The 22,719-nt window shown below is 42.1% G+C and overlaps 1 protein-coding gene across 2 annotated transcripts in view; it reads left to right on the top strand.

The window, feature by feature from the left end:
• LOC126248688 (uncharacterized) overlaps positions 1–22,719 on the top strand; it is a 338,210-nt gene that overhangs the window by 240,323 nt on the left and 75,168 nt on the right. Inside the window, exons 1-2 of one of the 2 annotated variants that reach the window (XM_049949965.1) lie at positions 3,789–3,916; positions 12,740–12,774. In XM_049949965.1, the coding sequence (XP_049805922.1) occupies positions 12,741–12,774 (34 nt within the window). In that variant the 5' untranslated portion in view covers positions 3,789–3,916; position 12,740. Of the gene's footprint in view, positions 1–3,788; positions 3,917–12,739; positions 12,775–22,719 lie in introns of those variants that run through there. The other variant, XM_049949964.1, reaches the window with a different exon arrangement.

Raw genomic sequence — 22,719 nt, 5'->3', positions numbered from 1 at the left:
AGAGGTTTTATGAGTGGAAACCATTTCTCTTCTCGCAAAATCAAACTATAGTTACAGTCAATTTGTAATTTAAGACAGGAATAATGAGTGAAGAGGACGGCCGTCCACCAATTTTCAGAGCAGTATACGTTTTGACGAGCCCATCGTTTATTGTCCTTCCTGTTAGAAAGACAAATATTTAATCACTGGGCTACCTGTGTGTACGAAATTCCTCCAGTCATTCAATGGCCCTCCACGACAGTTCTTCTAATAAATGAAGTCTCTGCATCATTCGACAGAGCTGTGGATCTCAGCTACCTTCTCATACTCTCACCGTGCTATGTTGTACAAAAATACAGTCTCCAGCAAAACAGTGGGTTCTTTGCTTTGCTCCGCGACGAGATTGAGCGGAATTTTAATATAAAAAATATTAGTTCACTTTATTGAAATACAGATGTGAAAATTTACTTAACTTCTTACAGTCCATTTTCACAGGAATATTCTGAGTATTTACAACGGTCTTTCAATATTAAAGTATCGCTCGATGTAGGTAATTTTACAAGACTCTTTATTTGAAGAATAATTGACGTAACGTTCACATTAATTTCTGCCTGAGACATTTAACACACTGGTTGCTTGTGTAAGACGGTTTTGTCGTTGCATCGTTGACTGTGAAATGGGCGAGCCTTCAACTGCTCAGCCGCAAGTAGACTATAAATTGCTGTGGCGCAGCAAAACTCTAGGAATCATGGCAACGCCAGCTTTTCCCATTCGTCGGTGTGGTATCAGCGACTACACTCTTCTGTGGTTTCGTTGAGAGGTACAAACGTTGCTTTGGCACCCTGCCCTTCGGACGATACTATACACCGGAAGAACCATCGCCTCACTGCCAAACATGGCATTTTATGTTAGGTACCGAATTTTGTCTCTGTCGTGTGGTTCCTAGGCTGAAGCAAGCTTTTGAATTTACGTTATTTCTGCAGCCTTCGTCACAATCTCATACCAATTTTATTGACAACTTGTACACTCCGTTCCAGACTTACCCACCACAGAAAAAGTTGAGGAGGTCGCTGGGAATCGAACTCGGCCCCCTCACATTTTCAGCTAGAAGTTATTCGAGTACTCGACCACAGGGCTGCCTTACTAGGTACAGACAGTCAAACGGATGTAAGCGTTAGTGTGGACCACTGTCTCTAATACTTACTTACTGCTTTGCTTAGCTAACTTTGCTGAAGAACCACTTATGCTTTTACTCAGCTTTCTTTCTGATGAAACATTCTATGCCTAGGTATGCTTGTTTTCTGATCAGTCGCTATATGCTGTTCACTTGGCTGTACTATCACGAAAAGGAGGAGCAGATGCCAGAATTTTGGCGACTGGTTAAGAGTGATATTAAATGCACAAAACATACTGATCATTTATTACAGGTCATTAAGACATAGTAAATAATGAAGCGAAATTCTCACAACACAGATAAAATAGAGTCGAATAATTACAGATTAACTGATAGTAACATATTTAAATATGGAGGAAGGTTTCGAGAAGAGCTAGTGCGACTTATAGAAATACGATGGCAAGTCAGTAAGTGAAAGTAATATTCTTTATGCTTCACAAGTTGACAGCACTGACTCAACACTGACACGCCTTAAGCTTAATGTTGTTCTTGTGCTTTAGCGAATAGGTCTATTCGTTGTGATTTTTGGGGCATTTTATTATGAAAGCCAAGATCTCAATGTGCATCAAGAAAGAAATGAGGGGAGTCATTCATTTAGTGTTTTTGAAGGTGCTAAAGCTGCAGTGAGTATTCACCGAGCGCAGCTGTTTTAGTGAGCGATAAGTTTATTAGTGGATAAATTGCTTTAAACGTGAACGTGTGCCTGTCTCCGTAGAAGAGAGTTCGGATAAACGATCCACTTCAAGGACAGACAGAAAGATTGAGACAGCTGAGCGAATGATTGATGATAATCGTCGTGCCAGAACTAATGATACCGAGCGAGGTGGCGCAGTGGTTAGACACTGGACTCGCATTCGGGAGGACGACGGTTCAATCCCGCGTCCGGCCATCCTGATTTAGGTTTTCCGTGATTTCCCTAAATCGCTCTAGGCAAATTCCGGGATGGTTCCTTTCAAAGGGCACGGCCGACTTCCTTCCCCGTCCTTCCCTAATCCGATGAAACCGATGACCTCGCTGTCTGGTCTCCTTCCCCAAACCAACCAACCAACCAACCAAGAACTAATGATAATGCGTTTGCGATGAACGTCAGCCACTTTCAGCTGCTGGAGCATACGCCGTAGAGTCCTGACCTAGTTTATTTTTCACCTTTTTGCTCCAAGAAGTGATTCCAAGCTTTCATCGAATGACGAGAATTTAAGAGGCGGTGTAAGAGTGGATGTGCAAGACAGCACGAGCTTTAGCTCTTTCCAGGGTGGAATGAGGAAGCTTGTGAAAAGGACTGAATATGTAGAGATTGTGGGAGATTATGTAGCGAAAAGATGTTACTTGCATTCTTCTTTTCCCCATACAGCGTTTCTTTTTATAACAAAAAATCTTTTTTTATTGTTTGACTTGCATTCCTTCTCATACAGCACAGGAACTGAGTTAGACTCGTCATTACCCCTGGCCACATGCTTTTGTTAGAACTATTCGTAAGCAAAGTGGATCATGCTATGACCTCGCCTTTCTCGTATTTGAGAGTTCAGATCACTGCCGAACGACACTGTATCACAAAAGGAACTAGATCTGCTAAAAAAATAGCATAATTACTTTTACGACATCAATACAAAATGTGTAATATTTCTGCAAAGTTGTCACGTACTTTATAAAACTTGACTAGTTTGACTTGAAAATGTCGTATCTCTGTGGAAAGACTTCCTTGAACATTACGCATGATGAAATGTGAAGATTAGTGACATGAGACAATGCAGGCGGCTGTGGCCGAGCGGTTCTAGGCGCTTCAGTCCGGAACCGCGCTGCTGCTACGGCCGCAGGTTCGAATCCTGCCTCGAGCATGGATGTGTGTGATGTCCTTAGGTTAGTTAAGTTTAAGTAGTTCTAAGTTTAGGGGACGGATGACCTCAGATGTTAAATCCCACAGTGCTTAGAGCCATTTGAACCATTTGACATGAGACAAAGTTAGAGTGGCGTTGGGTAAATAGTTACCTTTTACTTGGCATTAAGAAATACTGTCCGGTTGACAGTAAGATTATTAACAATAGAGCACAGTATCAGCTGAGGCAAAGGTGAGGAAAAGAATCCACCCTGAATTCAATAAGGGCATCCACCTGCCGTACGGAAGCACGAACAGGATTTGATCAGGCTTTTGTCGAACGTGAATGCAGTGTTTTGCATTACGTCATTTGGATCAGCAGTGCCGGAATCCTTTACGAGTTTACGCTGTGGATGGCAATCGTCAGATCCTACGTGCTCGAGATCACTGTACTGCCATGTTTTGCAGTTTCAAAGTTGGAGACTGGCATTCAGAACTCGAATAAATTTTAAATTTCAGGATGTGGAAGGTAAAGACATTAACAACTTTGGTGTGGCGGTTTTGAACACCAGTGTGTTTTATCCGAAATGTCATGATGTTGCTTTACGCTAAAAAGGTTAAGTTCCGCGTTCTCGCCGTAGACAGTCCAATCGATCCCGACTCACCGCCGTGTAATCCTCTGCCAATGGCGTCACTAGATGCGGCAGGGATGGACATGTGGTCAGCGCACTGCTCTCCATATCTTTGACGGATTACTTGACCTCGGAGCCGCTACTAATCGGTCGAGTAACTCCTCAGTTGGCCTCACGAGGCTGAGTGCATTCCGCACCAGTCCTCCCACCAAGGGAAAGTCCATGGCAGTACTGGGAATCGAACCTGGGTCGCCGGCCGCAGTGGGCGAGCGGTTCTAGGACCTTCCGTCTGGAGCCGCGCGACCGCTACGTTCGCAGGTTCGAATCCTGCCTAGGGCATGGATGTGTGTTATGTCCTTAGGTTAGTTATGTTTAAGTCGTTCTGAGTTCCAGGCGACTGATGACCTCAGATGTTGAGTCCCATAGTGCTCAGAGCCATTTGAACCACTTGAACCTGGGTCTTCCTCATGCCAGTCAGTCGCGCTAATCCCTTTTTTTTTCGTCCATCCTCCATCCTCCCCTTCTAGCCTAGGCCTGGCCTCTTCGCTATTGTTTCTAGAACTGTTAGATTTTCAGTAAATAAAATTCTTCAGAGTTTGTGACACGGTCGTTGTCACAGACAATAAAATTCTTCAGGGTTTGTGGCGGCATTATCAACTATAAATTGGAATTTTATAGTTGATAATGCCGCCACAAACCCTGAAGAATTTTATTGTCTGTGACAACGACCGTGTAAGCCTACGTTTACATGTTAGATTTACATTTATGCACAAATAGTATTATTTCTGTTTTTTTACTTTATTGTTGTTTTTGTATTTTTGCTATTTTTTCTTCTGAACAATTGAAAACTTACTGAGGTTAAAACATACTAAGCGAGAAGTCAGTCATCTTCTTTTATGAAGGATTTAATATATTGCTTCCACATGCAACTTAAAGTATTACAACAAAAAGTACTTCCATTTTTTGAAGAAAAAAAAACTTGAATATGAATTGCTGTATCTTGCAGCTGTTTCTGTTGCTTTTGCTTAGCTAAAACAGAAAACCTTTGAGAGGAAAATGAAAAGGAAGAAAAACCGTATTATCAATCTTAATTCTTCATGAAGAGTTCGTGGCAGACGTGGCTATTTGATCCTGATTTTCTATTCCTTTTCCATTATGAATAAATTTCTTCTATTACCTTGTTCTGAAACGTTTACCATTATGATTCCATTTAAGAAACATGTATAATTACGTGAAATGTATTCGCAGTTGCGAACATGGACAACCATCGGTTGTATAATGGAATGACAATAGCGAAAATTAGTGCCTGACTGTGACTCGAACCTGGATCCTGCTTATCTCGAGCGGTCGTCTTACCATTTCCTTTCTCGTCATTTGATCTAGGCGGATGTCACATGGCACACCTGCAAGTTAATCGTTGAATATTCTACTCTTTTTTTATTTATTGCGGAAAGTAGCAAGCCCTCTGAGTGAGGGCAATATTAGGCTATCCGAGTACGACTCATGTGTAGACACGAAATTCTATTTGAACCATGTTTCTACAACTTCCACTCGTACATCCATTATGCATCTTCACGTACAGGGGAGACATTTTAATTGAAAGTCGCTTGCCCGGTGTCATCAGATAAATACGATATTCCAGTGCCTGTGTTGTTCAGGATTACGATGCTGTCTTCATCGGAACGTGCATTCAGCCGTTATGAAATACATGAAATCTATTCGCACTTGCCAATATGGACAACCGTGGGTTGTATTATGGAATGACGACAGTGAAATTGATGCCTCAGCGGGACTCAAACCCGGATTTCCCGTTTATCGCGAGCTGAATTGGTCTTGCACTTTTTCGTGCAAGTGAATTTATGATGTTGATTCATAATCTTCTTTGCTCTTATTTTCTGTCTTCAAGATGTAATGCACTGTGTGCCCTTTTATCCGGTTTACAGCATTTCATTTCGTTGTGGGAAGGCGTTAGGCGAAGTTCTGTAAATATAGTCGCCAAATGTCGTTTACGCTTTCACACACAAATCTACGTTCTTCTCTAAGGTTGCGTAATGTACACATGGGCATAATATTCAGTTTAGAATTAGTCGGCATTTTTCTTTTGATTGAAGAATACCATATCGCTCCCACGCTGGATGGTAAAGGGGTCGTGGATGTTTTTACGATCGCTGGCCACTCATAGTTGGGATATCTTTGTTCAACGAAATATCTATCCTTGTTTTCCGTTATTTCCGCATAGACGTCTTTTACAATCATAATCTACTGTTCTAGTATTATCGAGGAGCTGTACCTATGATCGACTAAAAGTTTAAAAAAATGATAGAGACCATTAGGTATACGGTGAACGTCTATTTGTGATTGCAGGCTGGCAGGTGCTATTCCATTCAGCAGGTGGGCCGTTAGGTTATTTGGTGACTGTTTCCCACAGCTTGCACATTTTGCACAGGTACAGCGTCCGGCAAAAAGACCACCTGTAGTTGCAGAGGTCGCTGCGTGGGTTGTGGTGGGGATACTGATGTGGAGGGGGTATCGATCGATAGCGGTATACCTGCCATCCCCAACAGGCGCAATGAGGGTAGCGCAGTAAACGCTGCGCAGAAGCAAACGGGTTTCTTCCATTGTGCGCATGACGTCAGAGAGGGACACTCCGCGCCCAGATTTTTAAATGTTGGAGGCTGTGTGATTTCGAGACTGTTGTCGTTTTCGCTTAATTACTTTTGTGTAATGAATGAATGATTTGCAAATGAAAGTGTTTCAAGTGTGGGCAGGCAGTTCCAGGTTGTGCTGCTGTTGGTTGTAATTCTCACAATCGCACCACAAAAGGGACTGAAATAATGCTTCATGCTTTCCGTCGTGTTGCAAGTCTGCAGAAGATTTGACTGTCAAAATGCTGTATAAAAGACGCTGTGAATGTTGCAAATGCTGGAATATGCTCTCGTCATTTCAAAGAAACTAATTATGGTAGGGACTTGCGTTCGAACTGTTAAATTTACCGCGTGAACGAGTGCTTAAGGTTGATGTATTTCCATCTTGCAATTCGCCTTGTAATAGTAGCGCCAGTGATCGCACACCACGTGCAACAGAACGTGAGGTACAGAGAACAAGCAGAAAGACTTTAGAAAAAGTTTCACCGCGAAGAAGAGTTCTGATAAATGCACATCTGCAGATGAAGCTGTTTGTAACGATTCAAAGCTGGTTTTCCGAATTCCGTAGCGGCATTGCGGAGGAGAAATGTTCATCCGAAAAACGTGTGTATTAATTGCGAACACGTAATAAACATCTTCGAAGTCAGTTGTAGTAAACGAAACGACATCTGCACAACAAATAAAGTAATAAAAAGGCACTTGTGGCTCATGAAATTAATCGAGTAGTCGGCAAAGTATTTTCAGTCAGTTAACTCAGGAGTTTGCTATAGCGATCAAAACGAGTTCTATGGGTCAAAGAAGACATTTCCAAGTCGATTACAATGCGCGTCGTTTCGCAGTAAAGTTACAATTTTCTCAGGGAATACTTAGCTATCTTCTACCTGCAGTGTCAACCTTGCGTTTTCGGATAAATCAAAGTTTCAGTTTCCAACAAGGTATTTTAAAGCATGTTTTAGGTCTACCTCTACATTTACACGAGTACTCTGCAATTCACCATTAAGTGCCTGGCAGAGGGTTCATCAAACCACCTGTAAGCTACTTCTCTACCGTTCCACTCTCGAACAACGTGCGGGGAAAGCGAACAAATCTTTCCGTGTGAGCTCTGATTTCTCTTATTTTATTATGTGATCATTTCTCCCCATCTAGACGGGCGTCAACGAAATATATTCACACTCTGAGGAGAAAAATGGTGATTGAAATTTCGTGATAAGGTCTGGCCGCAGCGAAAAACGCCTTTGTTTTAATGGCTGCCACCCCAATTTGTGTCTCATTTCCGAGGTACTCTTTTCCCTATTTCTCGATAATACAAAACGAGCTGCCCTTCTTTGAGCTTTTTCGATTTCCCTCACCAACTCTATCTGATGTGGATCCCCCACTGCACAACAATACTCCAGAAGAGGGCAGACATGCGAAGTGTAAGCTGTCTCTTAAGTAAACATGTTGGGTTTTCTAAATGTTCTGCTAATAAATCGCAGTCTTTGGTTTGCTTTCCCCACAACATTATCTATGCGATCGTTCCAATTTAAGGTATTTGTAATTTTAATTCCTAAGTATTTATCTGAGTTTACGGCCTTTAGATTTGTGTAATTTATCGTATAACTGAAATTTGGCGGATTCTTTTTAGTGCTCATGTGTATGACTTCACACTTTTTATAATTTAGACTCAGTTGCCACCGTTTTCACCGTACAGATATCTTGTGTAAATCATTTTGCAATTCGTTTTGATCATCTGATGACATAACATGACGTAAATATCAGTATCATCTTCAAACAATCAAAGAGGACTACTCAGCTGCTCAGATTGTCTCCTAAATGATTTATGTTGATCAGGAACAATAGAGGGCTTACAACACTTCGTTGTGGAACACTAGATAATATTTCTGTTTTACTCGATGACTTTCCATCAGTTATTACGAACTGTGACCTTAGTGACAGGAAATCTCAAATCCAATCACACAACTTAGACGACCCTCCATAGGCAAGCAACTTAATTAGAAGTCGCTTGTGAAGACCGGTGTCCAAAGCCTTCTGGAAATCTGAAAATATGGAATCAGTTTGATGTCTCCTGTCGATAGCACTCATTACTTTGTGAGAATAAAGAGCAAGTTGTACTTCACAAGAACGATATTTTCTGAATCCTTGTTAGTTTTCTTCGAGGTTAGATCAGCTAATTCAAATGCTTTCTACAAATAAGGCACCTGTATAATTTCTTGAGTGAAAATGACAGTGTTCAGATATTAGTTAAATCATTTTAAAGTTGTGATGAATAGAAAATGAAAATAAGCGTTACATAGATCTTGTTTACTCGTTAACACTTTTCTCAGAGTCAACTTAGAAAACTGCTTGCTCGTTTCGAACATCTACTTTGACAGAAGACTTCAAAAACAGACTATACTTTGCGCTTTTTTAAAATTTGATAAGTGCTTGAATATTTTTAAAATCAGTAGTGTCTGTTTAAAGGCTGGACAAGGAGTAACGTTCAAGCAAAGGAGAATAGCAATTTATATTTCATTACTTCAGTAGAAACTAAAACATACCACTAGTACATCGATCGCATAAATGCGCAGCCCATATCTTATAGAACTGTTCCCAAGGCAGACACTCTTCCTTACTGACGTCAGAGCGCCAGCCAATAGCAGCACAGAACACTTATTGCCCAACCTCATTTTTATCTGGGCCTTGGACGCAATGGCTTCGCTAGGTGACGATCGTGCGTTTGTTGTGGAGGAGTGTATTCGTAAAGATGGTTCTGTGATAACTACTCAACGAGCATTTCGCATTCGGTTCGAACTTGGCCGACATGATTCTGTTCCTGATAGAAACACTATTCGAGCTAGTAGCCGCCCTCTCACAGTAACAACACCGCAAAATTTTGCGCGTGTGAGAGCGTCCGTCCAGCAATCTCCAAAGTGTTCAGCAAAAATGGTTCAAATGGCTCTGAGCACTATGGGACTTAACATCGGAGGTTATTAGACCCCTAGAACTTAGAACTACTTAAACCTAACTTACCTAAGGACATCACACACATCCATGCCCGATGCAGGATTCGAACCTGCGACCGTAGCGGTCGCGCGGTTCCAGACTGAAGCGCCTAGAACCGCTCGGCCACACCGGCCGGCCAGTGTTCAGCACTTAACATACAGCTGCCGTGGGATTGCCTGATAGGAGTGTAAGAAGAATTCCGTATAGAGATCTCCACATGTACCCATACAAAATCATGGTTATCCAAGAATTAACTGAGACAGATTTTGAAACTCGCTGAGCTGTGTGTGAGGAAGTTCTTCAGAACATTCCTCCTGGCGTTGTTATGATTGCTGGCCGGTGTGGCCGAGTGGTTCTAGGCGCTGCAGTCTAGAACCACGCGACCGCTACGGTCGCAGGTTCGAATCCTGCCTCGGGCATGGATGTGTGCGATGTCCTTAGGTTAGTTAGGTTTAAGTAGTTCTAAGTTATAGGGGACTGATGACCGCAGATGTTAAGTCCCATAGTGCTCAGAGCCATTTGAACCATTTGAGCTGTTATGATTTTTTCTGATGAGGCCCACTTCCACTTTTCAGGTACTGTAAATAAACAAAATTTCCGCGACTGGGAAGCAGAAAACCCTCATTAACTTCACCAACGACGACTTCACAGCCGTTGCTGAATTTGGGATCCGCGAATAGAGAGAAGTCTGGTTCCAATAGGACGGAGCCACAGCTCACAGTTCTCGGCATTCTCTAGAAATTTTGAGAGAGTTGTTTCCTATATGTCTTCTCTCTTCACGAGAAGACATCGCCTGGACCCCAAGTGAGCTGCACATTTATGCGATGTATTTACGGTATGTTTTAGTTTCTACTGAAATAATGAAATGTTTCTTGGGAGACACTTAAAGGCTCTAGTGTAGAAACATCGTCCCACAACCCTGAGGGGTTAACCACCTAGGAAGTGGCTGCTGTGCCACCGGAAATAGTACGAAGAACTATGGATAACTTCCGGGAAAGGCTTCGTCGATGTGTCTATAATGGAGGACGCCATTTATCGGACATAATTTTTGAAATCAGCTAATGTAAAATAGCGTACTATTTGTTGTTCACAAATAACAGTATTTTCTCTGTATCCCTGCTTGTTTGTAACTACTTTTTGAAATACAGTAGGTCATTTTGCCGGTCCCTGTATAAGGCTCGTTAACTCGTGGTTGACATCGGCGAGCGTCAATACTCCATTTCTTTTAGGGAGTGACAGGGTGTCGAATTTCACTTTAAGAATTTGCCTTAGTTCATAAAGTTCCCAATCGCCAACAGAATTCTTTTGGCTGCTTCTAAAGGTATAGGTAAAGCTCTTTCAAGACATGTAAGTTTAAAAGCTATGTATACATTGACAAGATTGCTTTTCTGAAATTCATCGATTTGCCTCAAAGTGTTTGCTTGTATAGATACTCGTATACTCGTTAGTAACTTTATGTAGCTCGCATAATAGTGTGCCTGATGCTGCTCCTGAATTTAGTACCCAAACATTTCAATTTGGATACTATTGTTAGGCGTCTCCGTGCATACGTATCCCTCTGCCTATTTTCGAGATAATGCATTTCCTTTTATTTAACTGAGTACCAAGTGCAAGTTCATAACTTTTGACAATCTGCGGAGATTGCACTATTTCACCTCCATTCGCAACTAGGGAGCCTACATCGTCTGCATAAACGATGCATATTATTTTCTCGTCATTTATGTACAATGCTTGTAGTTCTTGCGTGAGTATCGAGAGGACAGTTTTTGTTGCTGTTGTGAATAAAGCCAGTGACATGACGGAGCCTTGTCTTACGGATGTATTGATCTCAGTAACTTTACTGAGCTGTCCATTTATCATTATCACATGCAGCGCTGTGTCTTAATATGTTTTGTATAATCCGCATGATTCGTGCCGGGAATCCCATGACTTTCACGGTTTTGAGAGAGTACTGCCTCCTTGACATGGTTCTATTTTGTATGATTTCTTCCATTTAATTTCTGTCAATATTTTTCTATTCCCTCCGTTATTCTCATCCACGACATGATATTTTGATGGTTCTTCGCCTCCTATGGTATTCTGCATTTTCATCCGAATTTTAAAATATTTTCGCTCTGTCTTTTTGAATCCTTGTATAATTCTCAATTACTCGTGCGTCTAGGGTATACACATCTCTAAGACAGTTCAAATAAAACTCATTCGCCTTTTTATACGGGAAGCTTTTCCCTCATGAGTATTCAATCAGCATTTTTCTTATCTTGGGCTTTGAATACAGCAGTCACCAAACTATGGTGGAATTGTGTAGCGGGAATCTGCTTTCGCATTATTTCCGTATGTCAGTAAATGCCACTAGACATTCCTCATCTTGTAGATGTGAGGTGTTCACTTCCATATGCCCCTAGCTTGGTAAGTCTCTTATTTTTGCAAATTAGCTGTGGCGATGTGCGCAGAATGATCAAAGAAACCAGTGGACCATACCTCAGACTGGAGGAGTGGTTCTTTAAATCTGCTAATAGTAAATGCTGTCCAGCTTGCTTGGTGAATGACAATAGGTGGAGCGAGGCACTGCACCGTAGGTATGTTCCCATGTGTCGGTCAACTGTACTCTATGTACTACACGCTCCAGTTCTACAGATTTATTGAAATTCGGTGTCTGATATCTTAGTCTGATAACATAATCAAAGTCGCCGGTTAACATCATGTGATTCTGATGATTACCGAACACAGGAACGACCTCATTAAAAAAAAAAAAAAAAAAAAATCCGCTCAAGTGCGCCATATGGTGGGTAAACGTTGTTGGTGTGGGATTTAATAACAGTTACTGCAAGTCGTCTTCTGTCTGCCAGTTTTTCATTTCTGTGACATTGATTTCTCAGTCACAGGGGTGGACGTTACTTTACGGAGTAGTTGTTTAAACCCCTGTCGATGGCGAACCGTCTGTTAAATGGAAACTTTGAGATCAGCAGGGTTTTGTTCTAGAGAAGAGCTCAAGCACAAAAGTAGTTTTTCTTTCTATTCGCGTTACTATAACTGTTCCCTCTGTCATATTCCAGCACACTGAGTTGATCAGGGAGGAAGTGATGCTATCTGAGTACTTATTTGATGCAACATTTTATCGTAAAGAGTTTATGCAACAAAATGTTTATAATGAGACCTCTTTAGCTATTTGCAAAGTTATATTAAGGGAGTAGCATTGACGTTTGCATATAATAATCAGTAACAATGATAAGAAACTAGGTAAATAAGTCTCGTGACCTGCGAGAAGAACAGTGTTGACAACACACGCTCATACTAATATTCTTCTAGGTGAATGTAGTATGAATAGCGTAACTGTGCATTTTCCATGACTGGAACTCTTGTGTTTCACTTGAACATGGATTTTCTCCTACATTTAACTTCTCGTCGACAGTGAAGGTTGATTAGTCACCTTAGCTCCTGCTATGAACATTTTAACGTGTACTACATGCATGTTCTGACAATGTAATACACTGATCAGTTATTTATTTTTTTACAGGATGGGTGACGGAACTCTGCAAGAAGGGCACCAAAGTAAGTGTGTTGCAGCTTATAATCAATTGCACTATATTTATTCTTCTTTTGTAGTGCTAAGCATCTCCCAAAAGTGTAAATAGCAATTTCGCTCATACAGGGTGGTCAGAAACAGTCTGAAAACCTTGTAAAGATGTTCAGGGGAGGTTGTATTGAGAAATAATTTAAAAAATATTCGATTTTGCGCCGTTTCCAAGTTATTTAGCAGTGAAGTTAGTCAATCAGGTTGTTGCATGCGAAAATTCAAGCAGCCTGCCGTGTTCTGGCGTAACCACAAGCGCCAGAACGAAGATGAAAAACGCAAGACCGGAGAAGGCGGTGAGGTGACGTCAGCCAATACGGTAGCCCGCTGACAAGGACCACGCCACGACAGGAGCGACCTCTGCAAGAAGTGAATATAAGCGCCGCTCCTGGCAGTCTCGAGTGGTGATCCACGAACTGTGTGGTTGACTTGTTTGAACATTGTGTATAGCAAGGACTTGGATTTATGTCGCATGTCTCCCATCGCTTGCGACACCTTTGTGCATTAAAGTTAAGTTTTGTCAATCTACTTTACAGAAATAAAACTACTAATGTTATTTGCTTCAGTTGTTGTATAGCATTCCGAGAACACAGCATCCCTTAGGCACACTATCCAAGACAAGTGGGCAAGACCCCACATGCTGGAGGCAAGTGTCGCCAAATTTTTTGTTCTTCATTTAGTTTTCTCAAACTGAATAAATGCAGCTTTTTCTCACATAGCTCACATTTATCACTTCCAAAAAAAGGCACATTTTATAGATAATTACCACTTGGGCAAGTGGCAACTCATGGACCAATGCATGTCTGCACATTACCACATGTTAGTGCATGTAAGTGCTCGAATTTGCGTGCGCATCGACTTGATTGACTAACTTCAATGATACATAGCTCAGAAATGGTACAACGTAATGAGTTTTTTCTTAACATTTTGTTCTCAACACAACCTCGCCTGCAACACACTTTCAGGCTCTTTATGACCAGCGTGTATACTTATCATGAGATTTCCTTTATAATGTGGAGTTACATGTGACTTGTTTTGCTGCCTATGGAGAAAGTGTGTCAAAGTCAACAGATCGAAATTTAAATGTAATTACGTTTTGTAAGTTTTCCCATTGTAAACTGTCATTCCTGGACTCTCCTGTCGTCTCGTCGTCTGGTCTACAGTAAACGCCAGAACCGGATTCTGTTGCCAAGTTGTTGGGTTGAGTAGTGGGGGGCGGAGGGGGGGGGGAAGGGGTTGGGGTGGGCCTTTGTCCATCCTGGAAATGGTACGCTGCTTCCAAGTGGGATTCTAGGAAGCAGGGTTAAGAGCCAGCGAGTTTCTCATGAAGGTAGGTAGAAAAAATGTCACACAATTCATTGACTATATAGTCCATCAGTGGTTGGCAAAATCCTAGTATACCAACTGAAATGTGGAATGTGTTTCACCAGCGGCTATGCTTTCAAAAGTATCAAGATATCCTTAAGTAATGTGGAACTGTCCACTACATGTCACGAGAGCGGTGACCAGCCGGTATAATAGGAGACGGGGAGTTTTATTGGTAGAGACGCAGTAACAGCAGAATGGGTCGGTGAAGAAAGCTCAATGACTTCGAACATGAAATAGTCACTGGATATCACGTAAGTAACACAGGCATCAGGAGGATTTCAACACTTCCCAAGTTGCAAAAGCCGACTATTGGTGATGTGATTATGAAGTGGAAATTGAAGGAACAACCACAGCTGGCCTTGACCAGCATGTACTTACAGAAAGGGACCGTCGAGCATTGCGGAGCATGGTTACAAAAAATTCAATGAGATCAGCGGAATGAATCACTCATGAGTTCCAAAGGAGTCCAGCTAGCATAATGACTATGCGTGGGGAGTTAAAAAGGATGAGGTACAATGGTTGGGCAGCTGCTCATAAGCCACACTTTTCCATAGTCAGTGCTAAGCGACACATGAGGTGATGTAAAGAGCGACACCACTGCACATTGGACGAATGGAAATGAGTGATTTGGAGAGATAAATGACGCTATGCCCTGTGGCAATCCGAGGGAAGGTTTTGCGTTTGGCGAATTCCTGGTTGACGTTACCTCTCATCATGTGGTCCGCAGCTCATGGTCTCGTGGCTTATGGAAATATACAGTACAGTCTCCCACAAACTTTATATATTCACAACATCCTTTACCTTTAATCCAGATATATACAGATTCATTAACAGAAACTTTACGTCTACTTCTAGTGTACAGGGATAGTGAGGAAGGTGAGGTATATACAGATTTTCCAAAGTCTTTATTAGCCGCTTCTCCAATGTGGTAGGTGCGGAAGGCGATGACATCACGATCGACGAAACTCTCCAGGCCCTGCAGTTGGTGGCCTGGAGAGTTTCGTCGATCGTGATGTCATCGCCTTCCGCACCTACCACATTGGAGAAGTGGCTAATAAAGACTTTGGAAAATCTGTATATACCTCACCTTCCTCACTATCCCTGTACACTAGAAGTAGACGTAAGGTTTCTGTTAATGAATCTGTATATATTTGGATTAAAGGTAAAGGATGTTGTGAATATATAAAGTTTGTGGGAGACTGTACTGTATATCGTCGATCGTGATAGCTACTGTTAGCCATCCATTGCCATGCGAAAATGTATCATTCAAGTCAATACTAAAATTGAGTCTGCAACCACGAAACATACAGGGTCCTTCGACGAGTTCACTGGCAGAAATGTTCTTCAACTTGTTACTCTTCTTGTCAGCAGCAGAAGTTGTCATTTCAATGTTCTCGATAGTTTTGTAGACTGTTTGACGGGAAGCTGGCGCGCTGCCACGATTGCGTAAGCCAGCCTCGCGCGATAGGGTCAAAGGTCAAACTGATAAGAACTTTAACATGGCTACTGTTAGCCATCCATTGCCATGCGAAAATGTATCATTCAAGTCAATACTAAAATTGAGTCTGCAACCACGAAACATACAGGGTCCTTCGACGAGTTCACTGGCAGAAATGTTCTTCAACTTGTTACTCTTCTTGTCAGCAGCAGAAGTTGTCATTTCAATGTTCTCGATAGTTTTGTAGACTGTTTGACGGGATCGTCGACGGTATCTTCTGTAAGGCATCGTGGCAGTGTTCAATGCAGTTGCCTGTGCAGCAGCAGCAGCGCGAATGAGCAGGCTGTGGCCTGTTCGCTAGCTTTCATACGCGCAGAGCGCGTGACCTTGATTCGGACTTAGCCGATTTCACAGTGCCAGCCGCGCGTTATCCCGGACGCGAGCACTAGTAGCTCCAGAGTGCTCGCGTCTCCTTAGAGCGTCGAGTCTGCGGCTGGCGCGCTGCCACGATTGCGTAAGCCAGCCTCGCGCGATAGGGTCAAAGGTCAAACTGATAAGAACTTTAACATGGAACATGCTGTTACATACTAATTGGCCGACAGGTTCTAGATGTACGCGCCCCGGTTCTCAGCTACGCTACAGAATACAGGGCTACGCTAGCAATCACTTTATTTATGGAAATATACAGTACAGTCTCCCACAAATTGCTGTGGCAATGCGTTCCCGTCAAACAGTCTACAAAACTATCGAGAACATTGAAATGACAACTTCTGCTGCTGACAAGAAGAGTAACAAGTTGAAGAACATTTCTGCCAGTGAACTCGTCGAAGGACCCTGTATGTTTCGTGGTTGCAGACTCAATTTTAGTATTGACTTGAATGATACATTTTCGCATGGCAATGGATGGCTAACAGTAGCTATCGTAGGAGGTGGATCCGGTGTCCCTGCAGTTGGTGGCCTGGAGAGTTTCGTCGATCGTGATGTCATCGCCTTCCGCACCTACCACATAAAGACTTAGTCTGTACCAGTCTATAGTCAAGTCTCAGTTTGCGCCTAATAAGATTATCATATGCCTGTACATAGCCATGAAGAGAAATGTATAGACACTTTGTCAAGTATCAGAGATATGTGAGAATAAGATTAACGTACCAAGACCAAAGGAACTTCAGATTGTCACTTGTAAACAGCATCCAGAATCAAGTTAAGTAAGGTTTATAATTTTTGTTATTTTAGTAAATGTGTGTGAAAATTAATCAAGTTCTGTTTTGAAGTTGGTCACTGTCAATCTGCTACTCTAAGCGTGCAAGTGGCATTTCTATCGTCTGACCTAACGGCAGAAGATAAACACGCCACGATAAGACCACGAGACATATTGCTGACACTCGCCTACTTCGCTAGAGCGACAAGTCAAATAATCTGATGGTGTGTGTACCGAAGGTCTTACAGTACGCACACCACAATATCGTTCCGCATTTAGTGTAATAAGGGGAGCACACCCTAACCACGTAAACATCTCCATACCTTAACACCACGTCTTCTGTACTTCACTGTTGGCAATACACATAATGAGATGATCATTGGTTTGTGGGGCGCTCAACTGATCGGTCATCAGCGCCTGTACAAAGTCCCAATTTTTACACAGCCCTATGTTTTTTACACAGTCCGATCTAGCCACTCTCACAAATGATAATGATGAGGACAACACAGACACCTAGTCCCCAGGCAGTGAAAATCCCCAACCAGGCCAGGAATCGAACCCAGGGCCCTGTGGCCCGTACTAGGTCCGCCCGTCCGTTGTGCGTCAAGTCCACGATGGCTGCCACGTCATCAACATATGGATGTTTGTGGGGGGAGTATGTAGTGCCCCCCCGACCCCCCACAACGTATATAAGTTCCTTTCATGTGTATCAATGTTGTATAATGGTCAATGACATGTTATAACATGCTGTTGCATCCTTAAGCCCCCCGTTCCTAGATGTACCCTTGTCCGGTTCTCAGCTACGCTACAGTAATATTTGTTCATCAATTTCACTCATATGTCACATGTAGCATGTAAGGACAAGGGTACATCTCCACATATAGTTATTTTTCAGTTTTGAGGATTTTCATTTTTTGGCATGTTGGACTTAGAAAAGTTGTGTTCAGATTAAGCGACGAAAGTTAAAGTTCTTATACATTGAGTTCCCTATGGTACTTAGTCTCGAAAATTTTTGTTGTTCAATAACTTTGGTATTTATGGGTCAATCAGTATAACATTTGGTAGAAATGATATTGTAGTGTTTTTCAACGGTTTGGCTTTGTCAGAATTTGCATTTTGAAAATTTCGATTTTTGGCGTTATCCCGGACGGGCGTACTAGCCGTACTAGGTCCGCCCGTCCGTTGTGCGTCAAGTCCACGATGGCTGCAGATTAAACCAAATATATACAGATTCATTAACAGAAACCTTACGTCTACTTCTAGTGTACAGGGATAGTGAGGAAGGTGAGGTATATACAGATTTTCCAAAGTCTTTATTAGCCACTTCTCCAATGTGGTAGGTGCGGAAGGCGATGACATCACGATCGACGAAACTCTCCAGGCCACCAACTGCAGGGACACCAGATCCACCTCTTACGATAGCTACTGTTAGCCATCCATTGCCATGCGAAAATGTATCATTCAAGTCAATACTAAAATTGAGTCTGCAACCACGAAACATACAGGGTCCTTCGACGAGTTCACTGGCAGAAATGTTCTTCAACTTGTTACTCTTCTTGTCAGCAGCAGAAGTTGTCATTTCAATGTTCTCGATAGTTTTGTAGACTGTTGGTGGCCTGGAGAGTTTCGTCGATCGTGATGTCATCGCCTTCCGCACCTACCACATTGGAGAAGTGGCTAATAAAGACTTTGGAAAATCTGTATATACCTCACCTTCCTCACTATCCCTGTACACTAGAAGTAGACGTAAGGTTTCTGTTAATGAATCTGTATATATTTGGATTAAAGGTAAAGGATGTTGTGAATATATAAAGTTTGTGGGAGACTGTACTGTATATTTCCATAAATAAAGTGATTGCTAGCGTAGTGAGGGATAGTGAGGAAGGTGAGGTATATACAGATTTTCCAAAGTCTTTATTAGCCACTTCTCCAATGTGGTAGGTGCGGAAGGCGATGACATCACGATCGACGAAACTCTCCAGGCCACCAACTGCAGGGACACCAGATCCACCTCTTACGATAGCTACTGTTAGCCATCCATTGCCATGCGAAAATGTATCATTCAAGTCAATACTAAAAGCAATCACTTTATTTATGGAAATATACAGTACAGTCTCCCACAAACTTTATATATTCACAACATCCTTTACCTTTAATCCAAATATATACAGATTCATTAACAGAAACCTTATAACAAACTTTATATATTCACAACATCCTTTACCTTTAATCCAAATATATACAGATTCATTAACAGAAACCTTACGTCTACTTCTAGTGTACAGGGATAGTGAGGAAGGTGAGGTATATACAGATTTTCCAAAGTCTTTATTAGCCACTTCTCCAATGTGGTAGGTGCGGAAGGCGATGACATCACGATCGACGAAACTCTCCAGTCCGGGATAACGCCAAAAATCGAAATTTTCAAAATGCAAATTCTGACAACGCCTAACCGTTGAAAAACACTACAATATCATTTCTACCAAATGTTATACTGATTGACCCATAAATACCAAAGTTATTGAACAACAAAAATTTTCGAGACTAAGTACCATAGGGAACTCAATGTATAAGAACTTTAACTTTCGTCGCTTAATCTGAACACAACTTTTCTAAGTCCAACATGCCAAAAAATGAAAATCCTCAAAACTGAAAAATAACTATATGTGGAGATGTACCCTTGTCCTTACATGCTACATGTGACATATGAGTGAAATTGATGAACAAATATTACTGTAGCGTAGCTGAGAACCGGACAAGGGTACATCTAGGAACGGGGGGCTTAAGGATGCAACAGCATGTTATAACATGTCATTGACCATTATACAACATTGATACACATGAAAGGAACTTATATACGTTGTGGGGGGTCGGGGGGGCACTACATACTCCCCCCACAAACATCCATATGTTGATGACGTGGCAGCCATCGTGGACTTGACGCACAACGGACGGGCGGACCTAGTACGGGCCACAGGGCCCTGGGTTCGATTCCTGGCCTGGTTGGGGATTTTCACTGCCTGGGGACTAGGTGTCTGTGTTGTCCTCATCATTATCATTTGTGAGAGTGGCTAGATCGGACTGTGTAAAAAACATAGGGCTGTGTAAAAATTGGGACTTTGTACAGGCGCTGATGACCGATCAGTTGAGCGCCCCACAAACCAATGATCATCTCATTATGTGTATGGCCAACAGTGAAGTACAGAAGACGTGGTGTTAAGGTATGGAGATGTTTACGTGGTTAGGGTGTGCTCCCCTTATTACACTAAATGCGGAACGATATTGTGGTGTGCGTACTGTAAGACCTTCGGTACACACACCATCAGATTATTTGACTTGTCGCTCTAGCGAAGTAGGCGAGTGTCAGCAATATGTCTCGTGGTCTTATCGTGGCGTGTTTATCTTCTGCCGTTAGGTCAGACGATAGAAATGCCACTTGCACGCTTAGAGTAGCAGATTGACAGTGACCAACTTCAAAACAGAACTTGATTAATTTTCACACACATTTACTAAAATAACAAAAATTATAAACCTTACTTAACTTGATTCTGGATGCTGTTTACAAGTGACAATCTGAAGTTCCTTTGGTCTTGGTACGTTAATCTTATTCTCACATATCTCTGATACTTGACAAAGTGTCTATACATTTCTCTTCATGGCTATGTACAGGCATATGATAATCTTATTAGGCGCAAACTGAGACTTGACTATAGACTGGTACAGACTAATGCAGACAAATGCAGACTGACTAATCGGAGGTCTGTACACTTGTTATAATACCTTGAGCGTTCATGTATCACTGTGCGAATGTGATCCGCGAGAAGAAAAGGTTCTACGTTAGCAGCAATCTCATTGGCTGCGAGATATATTAATACGCGGATCGGCGGAAGCAGAATTTGGTCCGTCTCTAAGACAGCGCCATCTCGTAGTGCGGAGACGGACGAGTGCTACGCCTGCGCTGTTGTGCTTAGCGGGGCGCGCTCTACTGGGAAAGTTGTGTACGCGCTGACTACGCGGAACTGTGTACACAACAGATATGAACACATTTCACGGCTTGTGTACTGCGTACAGCAGGAGAACGGTTCGGAGACGATGATTTTACCAGCATCGCAATGCACCCTGTCAATGAGATCAGCGTAGACTATGCTTAGAGGTTAATAACATTACTGAAATGTATTGCCCTGCCCAGAGTCCTGATCTGAACCCAATGGAACACCTTTGGGATGAGTTAGAACGTTGACTTCGCTCCAGACCCCAGACTGTCTTCTCTGGTTTCGGCTCTTGAGGAAGAATGGACTGTCATTTCTCCATAGTCGTTCAGAAAACCCGCTGAAAGTGTCCCCAGCAGTGGCCAAGCTGTCATAAGGGTGAAGCGTAGATACACACTCTATTAATGGCTGCTAATAGGTGGGGACTGATGACCTCAGAAGTTAAGTCCCATAGTGCTCAGAGCCATTTGCTAATAGTTCTCTGGATACTTTGATCAGACAGTTAGTTTGTTGAAAATTGATAGTATGTGGGAGGGAACTTTTGTACCCTCTCCTCGTAAGAAAGAAAGAATATACCTTCGCACTACCGATTTTCGAACTTTTGAAGGAACAAATGGCCATGACAGGAAAAACAGAAATTCGAGCCCATGCATTCTTCCGATGCATCTTTCACAGATGTGACAGGGAAGAGGGCTTTCGAAGCAAAAACGTAGGTGTAATTTAAAAAAAAAATTCATCTTCAGAAAGTTGTCAACAGTATTTTACTTCCAATGACATAAATATCTCACAATTACGAAGGTGATGAAATCATAGACGATGAGCGTACAAGTAATCGCTTTATCTGCGTGAAGAGGGGACAAAGATCCCAGACTGTTTACTACACAAACACAGTACGTCATTACAGTCAACCAGACTGAAACCTTTATGTGCTACCGCTCACATCTACGTAAGATGAAAAGACAACAGAATATTAATGTTGAGGCGGCAGATTGGAAGCTAACATTTATGGGAAGAACTGCAATAACATTAAATTTCCAGCGAAGGAAACTGCTTATCAAGCTCTTGTTGGTCGCAGTATTCAGTATAGATTGTTTGTCTGGGATCGTTGCCACACGGGGCAAAAAACAATCGAGTTTCAAATAAGGATTATGTGATTCGTTACGGGTCTGTTTAGTCAGAACGAGGTTGTCTCAAATACGCGAATGATCAACAAATTCTAGTCAGACAGGTTAAAAAAAAAAGAATGTGGTGCAATCTGAAATAGACTGTCGTTAAAATTTAAAAAAAAATCCACATTCGGCAATTTGTAAAAGGGTATTTTACTACCAATGACATAAATATCTCACAGTTGCGAAGTTGATGAAATCAGAGATGGCGAGCGTACAGATAATCGCTTTATCTGTACCCAATTCGTAACGCGTGTGTATGTATCAATGCACGCTTGTATTTAATGGAGGCCTGCTCAAAAAAAAAAATCCCGCTAACAGATGCTGTGGAATTAGTTCTGTACATAGGCCAAAAAGAGTTTCATGTAGTATCTCACGCAGTTTCGCCGCAAAACATGCCGTTCCTGATATTAGTATTACTTGTCATGTTATGCAGCTGCCAATCACATTATGGTGTGGACAGATTTGCCCGTAAAAGTAAAGAATACTTAGCATGAGGATGTACCCTCTAAAATCACCCAAGAAAATTGCGCCGCTTCATCCCTAGCATTGCAGACCTAGTAAAGACATTTCATTTTTGATATGGAGTCAAGAGTGGTAAGAAGTATCTAAATTTTGGTAGCTGCATCCCAGAGTATTCAGTTCCGTCGTGGCAGCAGCCGAGTGCGGACGTGTTGGCTGACCTCGCGTATTGTTTGTGTTATGGTGCCCGAGTTAAGAAAATATACGATGCAGATCGCGTTCCCGTACAGGCTTCAGAAACC

The sequence above is a fragment of the Schistocerca nitens genome, chromosome 3 (genome assembly GCF_023898315.1).
Source record: "Schistocerca nitens isolate TAMUIC-IGC-003100 chromosome 3, iqSchNite1.1, whole genome shotgun sequence".
NCBI classification, from domain to species: domain Eukaryota; kingdom Metazoa; phylum Arthropoda; class Insecta; order Orthoptera; family Acrididae; genus Schistocerca; species Schistocerca nitens.
The sequence above is the reverse complement of the archived record's forward strand: the minus strand, read 5'-3'. Positions and strand labels throughout refer to the sequence as shown.